At 37.9% G+C, this 13,171-nt stretch overlaps 1 protein-coding gene across 1 annotated transcript in view; it reads right to left on the reverse strand.

The window, feature by feature from the left end:
- Positions 1 to 11,036, reverse strand: part of LOC134676846 (uncharacterized) — a 118,739-nt gene extending 107,703 nt beyond the window's left edge. The window contains exon 1 of the mRNA XM_063535227.1: positions 10,576 to 11,036. Within this exon, the coding sequence (XP_063391297.1) occupies positions 10,576 to 10,728 (153 nt within the window). The 5' untranslated portion in view covers positions 10,729 to 11,036. The remainder of the gene's footprint in view (positions 1 to 10,575) is intronic.
- Between the last annotated feature and the right edge of the window lie 2,135 nt (positions 11,037 to 13,171).

Consider the following 13,171-nt stretch of genomic DNA (forward strand, 5'->3'; position numbering starts at 1 on the left):
ACCGGCGATTTGGCGAGGCAATTTCGAAGGGATTGGCATATTATGCAGGGTCGTGCGTAATGTGAACCGTATACCTTTTCTGCACCTGCATTCGAATATTTGAAATGAAATGATAATAAAATTTGTAAATTTAAACAACTTAAAATTGTGTTTCTACTTATAGTCTGTATCCTTAGGTATTTAAATAAAAGCAGACAAACAAATGTAAATTTTCGGGTAGTTAGTTATAACATTTAAGGCCTGTGCACACCGGCTTGCGTGTGCGTGACGTGTGCGTGCGCGTGCGCTAAAATGTTGGAGCCGCACACGCACACGTCACGCAAGCGGTGTGCCGTCTCTCATAAGAATCTGTATACTACAACGCCGCACGCACACGTGCACGTCACGCACACGCAGCCGGTGTGCACAGGCCTTTATTGTACAGTTACTGAACGGCCTGACTTTAACCTAGATTATTTTGATCATGTAATGTTTTCATCTACCCTCAACTGGCTTAAGCAGTCATTTGAGGGTAGATTTTGTTTACTTTTATTTAGATACCTAAAGATACAGAGTATAAGTTGTCACCTCCAACGCCAAAAAATATAAGTGTTTAAAAATTGGTTTAAAAAGCGAATTGCCTCGTTAACGACAAGAATCACACGAACAACATATTATTTTTAATTAAATGCGTTGGCTTCGTTATAAGATTTTTCTACTGGACATGAAATTAATATTTTATAAATATAACTTATTTTATTTTCAGTAAACATTCGTGATCAGACTTCATTAAAGCAACACAGATATTAAATTATCCTCTTGTACATTTTAAATATTTTAATGAACATTTCTCTTTAACAAACTATTTTTAGCAAAGTTTCATTAGACGTCTCTACTTAATTCATAACTTAGTAGCGCATTAAATAACTTAATAAACAATATATTTTCCTCAACAGCCCGATAATGTGACCTCGGGCTCCCTCCCACGCAGGGGTGTGTCGTTAGAGCGACAGAGACAGATGGGCCGGAGTCTGAGGCCGTTACCATGATAACACCCCTCGTCTGGCTCGCTATTTCGGGAATTTGGGATTAATTCGATGTTTCTGATACTGGGTATTATATTCCATTCACTATAGTCTATGGGTAAATATTTAGGTATTTAAATAAAAGTAAACAAACTGGTTTTACATTTTTGGGTAGTTAACATTTATTGGTTAACCAACCAAATACAAAACCGCGTGGATCTGTCACTGAACGTCCTGACTTTAACCTACATTATTTGATCGTGTAATGTTATCATCTACCTTCAACTGGCTTAAGGAGCGATTTGAGGGTAGATTTTGTTTACTTTTAGGGGTCAAATTAAACGATTAAAAACTATTTTCGTTTTAAAAACTTGTTATTTAAATGAACAGCGAACTAAATAATTTAAATAAATTTTCGGTTACTGATGAAGTTAAAGTGACGTCACAAAGTTTGTGTCTCCCCCCTCATGTCACAATATGTCACATTTTCATGACCCCCTCCCTCCCCCTAAACGTGTGACGTAATTAATGGATGACCCCTTATTTAAATACCTAAAGATACAGAGTATAGCCGGACATGGGGGGGTAGTAGGATCAAGGGAACCAGTGTACTGTATACTACCTGTGGTTGTTGTTCTTGATAAAAGTTATACCTATTAGTTCTATTGAGCTAACAATTCGGGCGCGGCGAATAAATATTGGTAATTACTCGCTCATCGCTAATATAATTAACAAGAAGATTTGTAATAACTATCCATAATTAGAAGTCAGTATTATACCGTATAAATAATACAATAGGATTAGGATTGCGGGATGTAGGTATAACCTCTTTTTTGGACTCCAAAAACAGTCATTGATGTAAACAGGAAAAAGAAGTTAATAAACGAAATAAACAACCTTGGAATGATCCTAGTTGCTGCCATCGCTTTCTTTTGCACGACTGCCGAATGAGCGTTATTTATGTTAACTTACGTCTTTGACACTGTAGTGAATAAAAACCGGGCAAGTGCGAGTCGGACTCGCGCACGAAGGGTTCCGTACCATAATGAACAAAAAAACGGAAAAATTGCAAAAAAAAAACGGTCACCCATCCAAGTACTGACCACGCCCGACGTTGCTTAACTTTGGTCAAAAATCACGTTTGTTGTATGGGAGCCCCATTTAAATCTTTATTTTATTCTGTTTTTAGTATTTGTTGTTATAGCGGCAACAGAAATACATCATCTGTGAAAATTTCAACTGTCTAGCTATCACGGTTCGTGAGATACAGCCTGGTGACAGACAGACGGACAGACGGACGGACGGACAGCGAAGTCTTAGTAATAGGGTCCCGTTTTACCCTTTGGGTACGGAACCCTAAAAAGTGTTGTAACGAATAAGGATCGTGTTTTGTACTAGTGTGTAAGTTTCTTATATAAAGTAATTTAAAGTTATCAATGTATGTACGAGGAGTCATTAGATTCGTAGATTGTGGGAGTTATATGGGGCATTATCTATGAAAAGGGCGCTTACGCCGCACAGCGTCGCGCGGCATTGTATTTATATCGGAGCATCGTTAATAATAGCGTAAGCGCCATCGACAATAGATAACGTCACATATAGGTTACACAAAAATTGCTTGCGAAGCCTAACCATAAAACGGGTTTTTACTCTTATTTTATACATTTACCTACGTATCCGAAAACGACGAGGTATATAGGTGTATATGTAACATAAAGTGTATTACTGTGTGGTATGAATGTAGAAGGTTTCTATCTTTGCATATAACCGTGTTGCTTATCCCGCGGGCGCTTCCCCGACATGAAAACTATGTCACAGCTCGACCCATATGTGTGCATGAAACGATCTAGCGAGGGCGGGAAACATATGGGGGTATATAATCCTTTTAAATGGCAATTTTGACATCGCCATCTCATATGTGGCTTTCCAAGTTTAAGTAGTAGTAGTACTCTTTATTGTACAAAAAGACATATTAAAAATAACAATAAATAGTAAGAAGTTCAAAGGCGAACTTATCCCTTTAAGGGATCTCTTCCAGTTAACCTTTGAATAAGTTTACATCACGCAAGGTTTCTTATGCTTCAATTGCAACAAGGACCTTTTTTATCTGAAAGTCCAACAAAAATTCTGACAGAAAGGTCCTTATTGCACATGAAGCATGGGGACCCTTCTTTCATGGAAAGCCACATATGTGGAATACTTGCAATATAAATCTTAAATGGTATATAAATTTTGCAATAACCCCATTATAAAGAAGCACATTGTAGTCGTACAGTCAGCAGCAGAAGTTACTAAGCGGGCCGGGTGTTCAAAATGATCTTGACGCGACTTTATTGTTAAGCTAATAAGAGCGTGTCAAGGTTATTTTGAACACCTCGCCCGCTTAGCAACTTCTGCTGCTGACTGTACATCTCGGGAAACGTAACAGCAAGAAGATAACAATAGTTTTGTAATGTAACCGATTCCACCGTCACTGGCACACTTAGCGGCGGTTTCCTAGCTTTTCTTTTATTGCGTCACTGCGTTATCACGGCGATTGTAATGTTTGATGACATATGAAACGGAATGAGTGAGATGTTGAAAATTGAGCTTTTTATATTTAAAGATAAAAGCCAAAATACATTAACAAAAACATTATTTATTTATAATAGAAGGATAATGGGATATGCGCGTGAAGGGGCTCACACGAGACGACGCCCAGGATCGCGCAATGCGGAGGAGGTATCGTCTTGGGTCGTCCCATTCGTTTTTCTTCAAGTTCTTAAATTAGTCCTATTCTGCTTTCGTCACTCATGGTACATTCGTCACAATCGTCGGTGGCTTTCAATGTAGAATGAGTGACGAAAGCAGAATAGGACTTATTTAAGAACTTGACGAAAAACGAATGGGACGACCCAAGACGATACCGTGGAGGAAAGCGGACCCTGGCAAAGGCCGGGATAACGCTAGGTAGAAGAAGAAGAAAAGGATAAGACCGTCATTACGTCTCTCTCCCACACTAAATTCGAATGCAGCGTTGCAGCGCGGCTTCGTAAGCAACAACAGGACAGGAAATGAGTAAACATAAACACAACCCTTCAGACTCTTTAACTAATAACAAAAGCGAAGCTTTTCCATATGCACATTTTTTTTCAAGCTTTTTTAATTTACTAATTACTTGTCTGTTCCCTCCCCGGTTATAATAAAAAAGCTATTAACTTGAGATATGTACCTGTTATCATTACTTTTATGTAAATAGACGGCAATATAAGTAAATCTCACGTCACCCGTGACGTCACGCGGGTTTAAAATAAAATACAACGCGAGGGTGAGAATCCTACCTCCCATATTTTAAAAACCGGGCAAGTGCGAGTCGGACTCGCGCACGAAGGGTTCCGTACCATAATGCAAAAAAAAAACAAAAAAAAGCAAAAATAAAAACGGTCACCCATCCAAGTACTGACCCCTCCCGACGTCGTTGCTTAACTTTGGTCAAAAATCACGTTTGTTGTATGGGAGCCCCATTTAAATCTTTATTTTATTATGTTTTTAGTATTTGTTGTTATAGCGGCAACAGAAATACATCATCTGTGAAAATTTCAACTGTCTAGCTATTACGGTTCGTGAGATACAGCCTGGTGACAGACGGACGGACGGACGGACGGACGGACGGACAGCGAAGTCTTAGTAATAGGGTCCCGTTTTACCCTTTGGGTACGGAACCCTAAAAAGGGCGCAACTCCGTTTACATTTCAATAGTTAATATACATTTTTAATTACCTGCATCACAGAAAACTTTTATATCGTTGTAAAAATGCTCGTCAGCTTAAACTTAAAGTGACAAGTTAGTCTTTGTGACGTTGGCATAAGATTCAACTTGCCTTGGCTGGTGTAAAATGCTGTTTCGCTACTCAACGTGTTTTTAGGATTCCGTACTCAAAGGGTAAAACGGGACCCTATTACTAAGACTTCGCTGTCCGTCCGTCCGTCCGTCTGTCACCAGGCTGTATCTCACGAACCGTGATAGCTAGACAGTTGAAATTTTCACAGATGATGTATTTCTGTTGCCGCTATAACAACAAATACTAAAAACAGAATAAAATAAAGATTTAAATGGGGCTCCCATACAACAAACGTGATTTTTGACCAAAGTTAAGCAACGTCGGGAGTGGTCAGTACTTGGATGGGTGACCGTTTTTTTTTTGCTTTTTTTTTGTTTCTTCTTTGCATTATGGTACGGAACCCTTCGTGCGCGAGTCCGACTCGCACTTGCCCGGTTTTTTCTCTAACTAAACCTATTATTTTCGCAGACATTTTTAATCTAATTGATGCCTAAGTACATGATATTATTGATAATGTTAATTGTTACAGGTTTTATTGAGCATTTCAACATACGAGTAGAGTGTGCAGTGCAACATGTGGGTGCCATTATCCGTTATGCTTTACGTTTTAGGTATGATCTGAACTGAATGTTACAAACTTGATGTTAAGAGCATAATAGCGTGTTCAGATTATTTTGAACACCTCGCTCGCTTAGTCACAGCGGCTGGCTGTACTTGTAATAAAGCTTTATTGAATAGAGTGAATCAGCAAAAACAACGGGTTGGTACGATTACTACGATAGAACGTCACAATAGTAGATAATCGATAATTCGTTTAAACAATCGTAAGTCTATCTTCTACAAGATAAGATCGAATACGATAAGATAAATGGGAAAACACTAACGTCTATACATATACCTACGATGTTACTCCCTTAGTGCAGTCGCCATCATATTTATCGGAGCGGCCAAGGTGTTCACAAATAACTAAACAAAGCCTCTATTAAGGCTCCGTCACACAGGCGCGTTTTCCGGGCGGGGCGTGAGCGGGGCGCGCCGCTTTTACATATAAAACGCTCACCCGCCGCCCGGAAAACGCGCCTGTGTGACGGAACCTTTATAGAGACCTTAAACCGCATGTTCAGATATTTTTGAGCACCCTGCCCGATCCGATATATCTGATGTACAAGTCATCTCCCAAATACTTGGTAAATTGCAAACATCGGCCAAGTTGCACACGAATATCTTAACTCGCCTCTATTATCAAAGGCGTTAGAGTACGCGTTCAGATATTTGTGAGCAGTTCCGCGACTCTGATATATCTGATGGCAACTGTACAGACACCTGCAATAATATGTTACACAACGAAGGCCGCAAAAATATCTGACACGATCTTATTTGTAGAGCCTTAAGAGCTTGTCACATATTTTTGCGGCCTTCGAAGGGTAACATACTATTGCAGGTGACTGTACCAGTGTACCTACCCTACATTGATTTTGTTCTGAACAATAGCTTTAATAAAGAAAGGAAATTAGCATTAGCTACCCGTATGCAGGATTTCGACAAAGGAAAATAAGCCTCATTTGTTGACAAATAGAGTCGGTTTTATTTATTTTCGCCATTTGTTTCGTTCAGGTATAATAAAATAAAATAGAGGATATTGTAGTTGTAGGAATATACACGTAAATCCAACAATACTATATCAAGAATAAATCTGATATTCTTAAGAATCTAACCTACGTATAATATCTAATATTGTTTCTTTTGTATTTAAATGTATTCATTCGATAAAACACAAATCTAATACCGTAATTCCACTTTTGCTCGAGAGTAAAGTCTCATGTAGACGGTGCGAGAACTCGCATGCGAGTATTGCGAGTTTCATTACATTGTGGTTTTGATTGGTCGGCTGAATTCGATGTCGCCAATAGTCCCTCAATGTAACTAAAATCGCATACGAGTTCGTGCACCGTCTAAATTAGCCCTAAATATGGTAAACTACTCTTTATCATACTAAAGAGACCTTATTTTCCCTATTATTCAATAACAATACACAAAAAAACAAATCACCAACTAATTATTACCAGACATGATCGCGAAAAAATAATAGATGCGCACTACAATATGTAATATCAATCTTTATTTATTTATTTATTTAAACTTTATTGCACAAAGTATATACAAAAATGTACAAATGGCGGACTTAATGCCAAATGGCATTCTCTACCAGTCAACCATAGGGCCAAACAGACATCTACAATTGGTGCAGAGAGAGAGAAATATACTTATTCAGTGAATAAAAAAAGCAAACTATACATATAAACTACATAAATAAATAAAATATATATAAACTACTACATATTTATACAATACATACTATAAATATAATAATGATGGATATTATTCGAACTCTTGTTTTAGCAAATGCTTACGCAACAACCGCTTAAAAGAAAACTTACTTGGAGCTTGTCTAATATTTAGAGGGAGTGAATTCCAGAGACGAATTAGTCATAAAACCAGTACGGTGAGAAGGTATGGTCAGTTTGAGAACGCGGGAGGTACGCAGCTCACATCCTGGACGATCTTTGTTATTAAACGGTTATATTTTACGAGTATAATTGACTAGTAGTAGATAGAGTAGGTCCGAACAGCCAACGACCGAAGGTTCTCAACAAAAAATCTCTGGAGACGTGACTGTAGAGTAGGCGTTACCCGCCCACAACTAAGTCACGACTGGCTAGACTAAAAACTGACGGTACACTATAGTTCGTTCTTTTAGCATTAGAAAGAAGGTAAGCGATCTTGACATGTCTTTTAATTGAAAAACGCTTTTTTATAAATCAGTAACTATTATTTATGAAAGCAGAAGAATGTAAATGATCGTATTAGATTCATAATTGTTATATATTTGCCGTGACTTATTTTTAAAACGTTTTTTTCAACAAAAAGACCCAAATCCAGAGGCTGTGAGTTCAAGTCTCACCCAAGACGGTAATTTTTCCACTTTTAAATTTATTCTAAGCTTAATAGCGTCGTTCACAGACGTTTCTGCTCGTTAAAAATAAAAATAATATGTAGGTACCTAGATAGAATCTTAATAAATTCATAGCCACCGAGTACAAAAAAACCTGCTTTACAATAGCCTGGTTAGAGAAATGTCTAGACTAAAACGAGTTCTAGATAGAGCTAACTGCAGCCCAATCTAGGCATCTGTCGCATTTAAATTGGCCACATTTGGTACATACGGCCATAATGTACCTATGAATAAGCCTCAAGGTCATTCAAATGTCGGCTGAAACGAATAATATGTGACGTCCCACGGGAAAGGTACCTTATGGCGGTTGGCGCTTACGCTATTATTAACGTCGCTCCAATATTATTGCGGCGCTATGCAACTTAAGCGCCAGCCGCCATAAGGTACCTTTTGCCGTGGAACATCACATATGAATCAGTGGGTTTCATCAGAAGCCACTTTTAAGTGAGATAGTTGGGTTTTAAGATTGTCTACTTATAAGCAGTTGCTAAAAAAAATATAAATATTTAACAGTGGCAGTGTGCAAAATATTCACAGGGAAGCCCGAGCTAAGGTGGTTTTCGTTTATTAGCTAAAGCTACTTTAAGGCTTCGTCACACAGGCGCGTTTTCTGGGCGGGGCGTGAGTGGGGCGCCCCGCTTTTACGAAAACGCGCCTGCTTGACGGAACCTTTAGGACATTAAGTGTGCGTTTTGTACAGTAAGGTTTCTTTGCAGATTGGTTAAATAAATAAAGAACCATTCTCAAATGTTAGAAAACTAGGCAAGCCGATGGAAACCGCGTGCTATGAACCCCACCAATGATACTTCATAAACTCCAAACGTAAAACAGCATTTGACGGTTTTACACCACGTCGGTGACAAACAAGTATACGGCCCCCCTGATGGTAAGCGGTTACCGTATTATTCATGCCTGCAGCTCCAGGGGTGCTGCATGCGCGTTGCCGACCCTATAAATAACGTAATAGTTCTATGATGTACCCATTAAAAGACAAACAGATAATTACATCATTGTCTAGCTGTAGCTAGGTAGGTACCCTGGTTTTAGTGCCGCGACTCAATCTCCGCGTAATGACTGTTGACGTATCAATGTTCGCAGATTACATGACTCACTGATAACAAGCTATTTATAGTTTACTATATGTGCCTACATACCTAAGCCTGTGTATTCTGTCATTTACAGGGACAGAATGTTTGTGTAAGGTCAGTTTACTGAATATTAGCAAAATAATGTACCATACAGTCAGTACCTGCTCTACTATAAGGGCACATGGGGCCCGTGCCCAGGATCCTCATCCTCAGGGGGCTCCAAAGGACAGACAGTAACAGTATATTTGATTACCCATAATAAATAGAAAATCATAGTAGAAAAATGTTACTTAAATTAGCTTTCTTTACTTCCCAAACGGGCCCCAAATTCTTTTATGCCCAGCAACAACGTAGTTTAAGACGGACAGAATTATTTGACAGTTGAAAAGGAACTGACATGACTAATCAGGCAAATACCCAATTAACTTATTTAGTGACACAATATTATTTTTAGTACCTATAGCTTTTATTACTTACTTAATTTTACAGCGCATTGGCCTTAGCTGTAATGCTGTAAAATTTTATTTAAATAAATATCAAATATAAATTATCTGGTAAAAAGATCTGAAGAAGAAGAGACATGTTTTAAAGATGTAAGTAATCAAAAACAGGGTGTTATTTTGTTATCAAATTGATGAAGTCTTCATAACAGTCTTAAGATTGCTAGAGAACACAAAACCTATCTATTAACCTGTCTATAAAGAAAGATACAGACTCTAGGGAATCTAGCCAAGAAGACAATCATAACACCAAATGATACTAAAAAAAATTATCAGGATGAGAGATGCTTCGATTTAAGTTATATTGGCAATTTCTACCACCAATTATCAGTTTGGTTAAGAGGGTTCTGTACTGTACTGCTGTATGTCTGTAGTACAATGACATTTGTTTAGATGAAAAGGAAAACCTTTGCAAGGCTCAGTGTTAATAAAATATAAATATAACATTGTTTTATCTTAGCCATACGCCCCATACTCAATATTCTCATGTGTATTCCAGTAAAATTACCAATGAAAATATTGAACTGAAAGTTAACAAGCACTGTCGATTTTAATATTAAACGGTACAAAACGACTAAATGCAAATAAATGAGAAAAATATTTTATGCTCCGGATGTGTAAACAATGTTGTTTCCACAATAATATGTTTAATATAACCAATGGAATAATCAAAATAATTGATAATGCATGTTGTCATAGCGTACCGGCGTACGTTGTTGTTAGTAAACAATAACATATGACAGACCGATCCGTTACCAGTCGCAATTTTCCAGAAATTTCTACACTTATTCGTCTCGATTATGCCAAAAAACTGGCTTGCTAAGCCCTATAATGAACGAGAAATCAGCAATTAAGTTTTTTATTGGACCTATGACTGATAGCAACCATGTGGTGATAACGCGCCAAAATTACATTGGATTTATATGACGTATCAGACTGACAGAAGTAAAGTTTCTGCTAAGCTAATTTATAAAATCCATAAATACGTTTTATTAGATATAAAGACGCATTATCATACAATGTAGTATTTATTCGACAAATAATATTTTTCTGATAGTGAAACGCCCCTAGCGGTAAGAAAACGCAACATAAACATAATGGCCGACACACAGTAGTTTCAATGGATATCTAAATGCGCAAAATACTTACACATTCCTCCTCTTTTTCCATTCCAGAGGGCATTTGAGGTACTGCACGATTAATCGCCGAGTAGTCCGGTAAATCCGGAAGCTCCTCGGCGAGATATATGGGCATTGGCTTCGACGCATCCAGGGCCCTCGCCCTAAACGAGAGCTTCGACATTTTGTTGACAGAACAAAACACGCTAGCGTCGACACAAAAATGCACTCATAAAACACTTTATAGCTCCTCCAGGAGGTCCTAAAGGACCGTAAACTGAACTTAACACACTCTAGTTCGTTCCCATGGTTAATTTTTGCACGCACTCAGTCACAATTAATGAAAAACCGTAACGAAACTTTACATATTGGGCGTACTTTACAGAAAGCCATCATGGCGGCTTTCCGTTTGTCGGACGACCATGACCAACTTCCACCTAGCACGATGTGCGCGGGAAGGAAACACGCGGAAACTTTTGTAGCAATTTTGTGTCTCTTAATTGTTTATAAACGTAATTAATTACAATATATATATTAAACATTAAATTTTATCATAGTATATTTATTTACTGTATTCTTATATTAATTAAGTTGTATTTATAAATAACACAATTTTATAAAATAGTGTGTTGACGCCATTTGTCACTTCAAACCATAGACATTTTGTTTCGTTTTTACAATGGCGCTCATATCGTTGCCAGTAATAATTAACCATACAGCCGTATGAGTATGAACCATAGACAATACCTCTTTTTACGTTTCATTCTGCAAATTTGAACCAGACGGGACAGATTTTATACAATCTGATTAAATTGACAATTTAATTGTGTTGTATTGGTTGTGAATGCAAATATAAATTGACTCGCTGATCCTACTTGTTTCGATTGTAATGACTTCTCTACACGATGGGCCAACGCCGGCCACTCCAAGGGACGCATTTATACGTTAGAGGGAGCAAGTGATATTGCTATCTCATTCTACCGCATGGCTGCGTCCCTTGGAGTGGCCGGCACTGGCCCATCGTGTAGAGCAGCCATAAGATTGAAATAGGATAGGATGAAATAGGAAGGTGCGGAAGTGCGGATGAAAAATACCAATTTTCGACCCTTGTATATGTATATTTATGACGGTAGCAGAGTAAGAGTTATAGAATGTATAGGGCCCAATATACCTACTCCACGACTCTTCTCTTTCCGCACAGCCTCTATTGTATAATCAAGTAGGATCAGCAAGCGAATTTTTTATGCAACCAAATCCCAAAAAATAAATTGACAATTTAATCAGATTGAGCGAAAAATTGTCCCATCTGAACTGGCTCTCGCATGACGCGTTGTGATTTAGGACTTGCACACGGCGCATGTAGCTGGAGTAAGGAGTAACACACTACCGCACCGCACCAAGGTCATTGTGGGACGCACCCATAAGTAAAAGGGAGAAAGCGATATCCCTTTCTCCCTCTTACTTATGGGTGCGTCCCACAATGACCTTGGTGCGGTGCGATAGTGTGTTAGCTACCGAACACTTAACAGACGTGAGTACCGGTGCGATCCGTCTATCTCTTTCTCGCTCCTTAATAGACGTACTGCGAACCACCTTCCACTCGTTCGAACAGTGCAGTGGCATTTAGGTGGGACAGCAATATATAATTATAGTTTGTCAAATGACTATCTCATTTCAATCATATACTGAGAGAAAAGATAAAGATATTTATTTGTAAAAATGTAGTGGTAAACATAGTTGGACAGTAGGTAATTTAAGGTATAACACCCAAGGGCCCAACGTTTTCTGTTTCTTTCACGACGCAGCAACTAGTATCATTTCTCTCTCCTCGCTCTTTTAAAATGCCGTTTGTCAAAAAAGGACAACTATACTGTTGACAAGGTGGACTTCAAATCAAGTGTTGCCTTTCTTGATGCGCCCAGGCTGTGTATGTGTGCGTAAAAGCGTATATGTGTGCTCTTTTAGGGATGTGAAAAGTCGATTTTAATCATGTTATATATCGATAAACGCTACACAGCGGAACGAAATAGCGATTAATTGAAGCTTCAATATCTTCGTTAAACATAAACATAATTGAAATGCTAATGGATAGAGTCTGGCTAGCCAAAAATTGTTGACAGATATTTCGTTGTTGTATCACCAATTGTCTATGATTTAAAAAAAAGCTAAAAGTCAGTTGTCAATTTATGTCATTCATTCAAATTGTTTGCGGTTTATAAGGGGTTTATTTTAAATAATATTAATAATTTCTATACTGAGTGAGGTTTGCAAACTATTATTTAAGCTCGTAAATAATTACGACAATGTGCGATGTCGACGTGTAGCTTTGTATAACGAAAAACTGCAATGTTTACAAGTCCTACCTAACCAAATGTAAACAAATTAGAAGGTTGGTGCTCTATAAATATTTTGATACTTTAAGTACTAGTTCTAACATTTGCCTATTACTTTGATTAAGTACGTGAATTTATTAATGTCTGAATCTCATAAACAGGATAAGTGTATAAAGAAACGGATAAACTAAAAGTTCAAAAAAATATCCATAAAATCTAAATATTGGAACGTAAACATATGTGTTTGTCGTTGACTGTACTTTAAATAGTGGTACAAATAGGGTTGCCAGATCG

The sequence above is a fragment of the Cydia fagiglandana genome, chromosome 25, assembly GCF_963556715.1.
Source record: "Cydia fagiglandana chromosome 25, ilCydFagi1.1, whole genome shotgun sequence".
Classification (NCBI taxonomy): domain Eukaryota; kingdom Metazoa; phylum Arthropoda; class Insecta; order Lepidoptera; family Tortricidae; genus Cydia; species Cydia fagiglandana.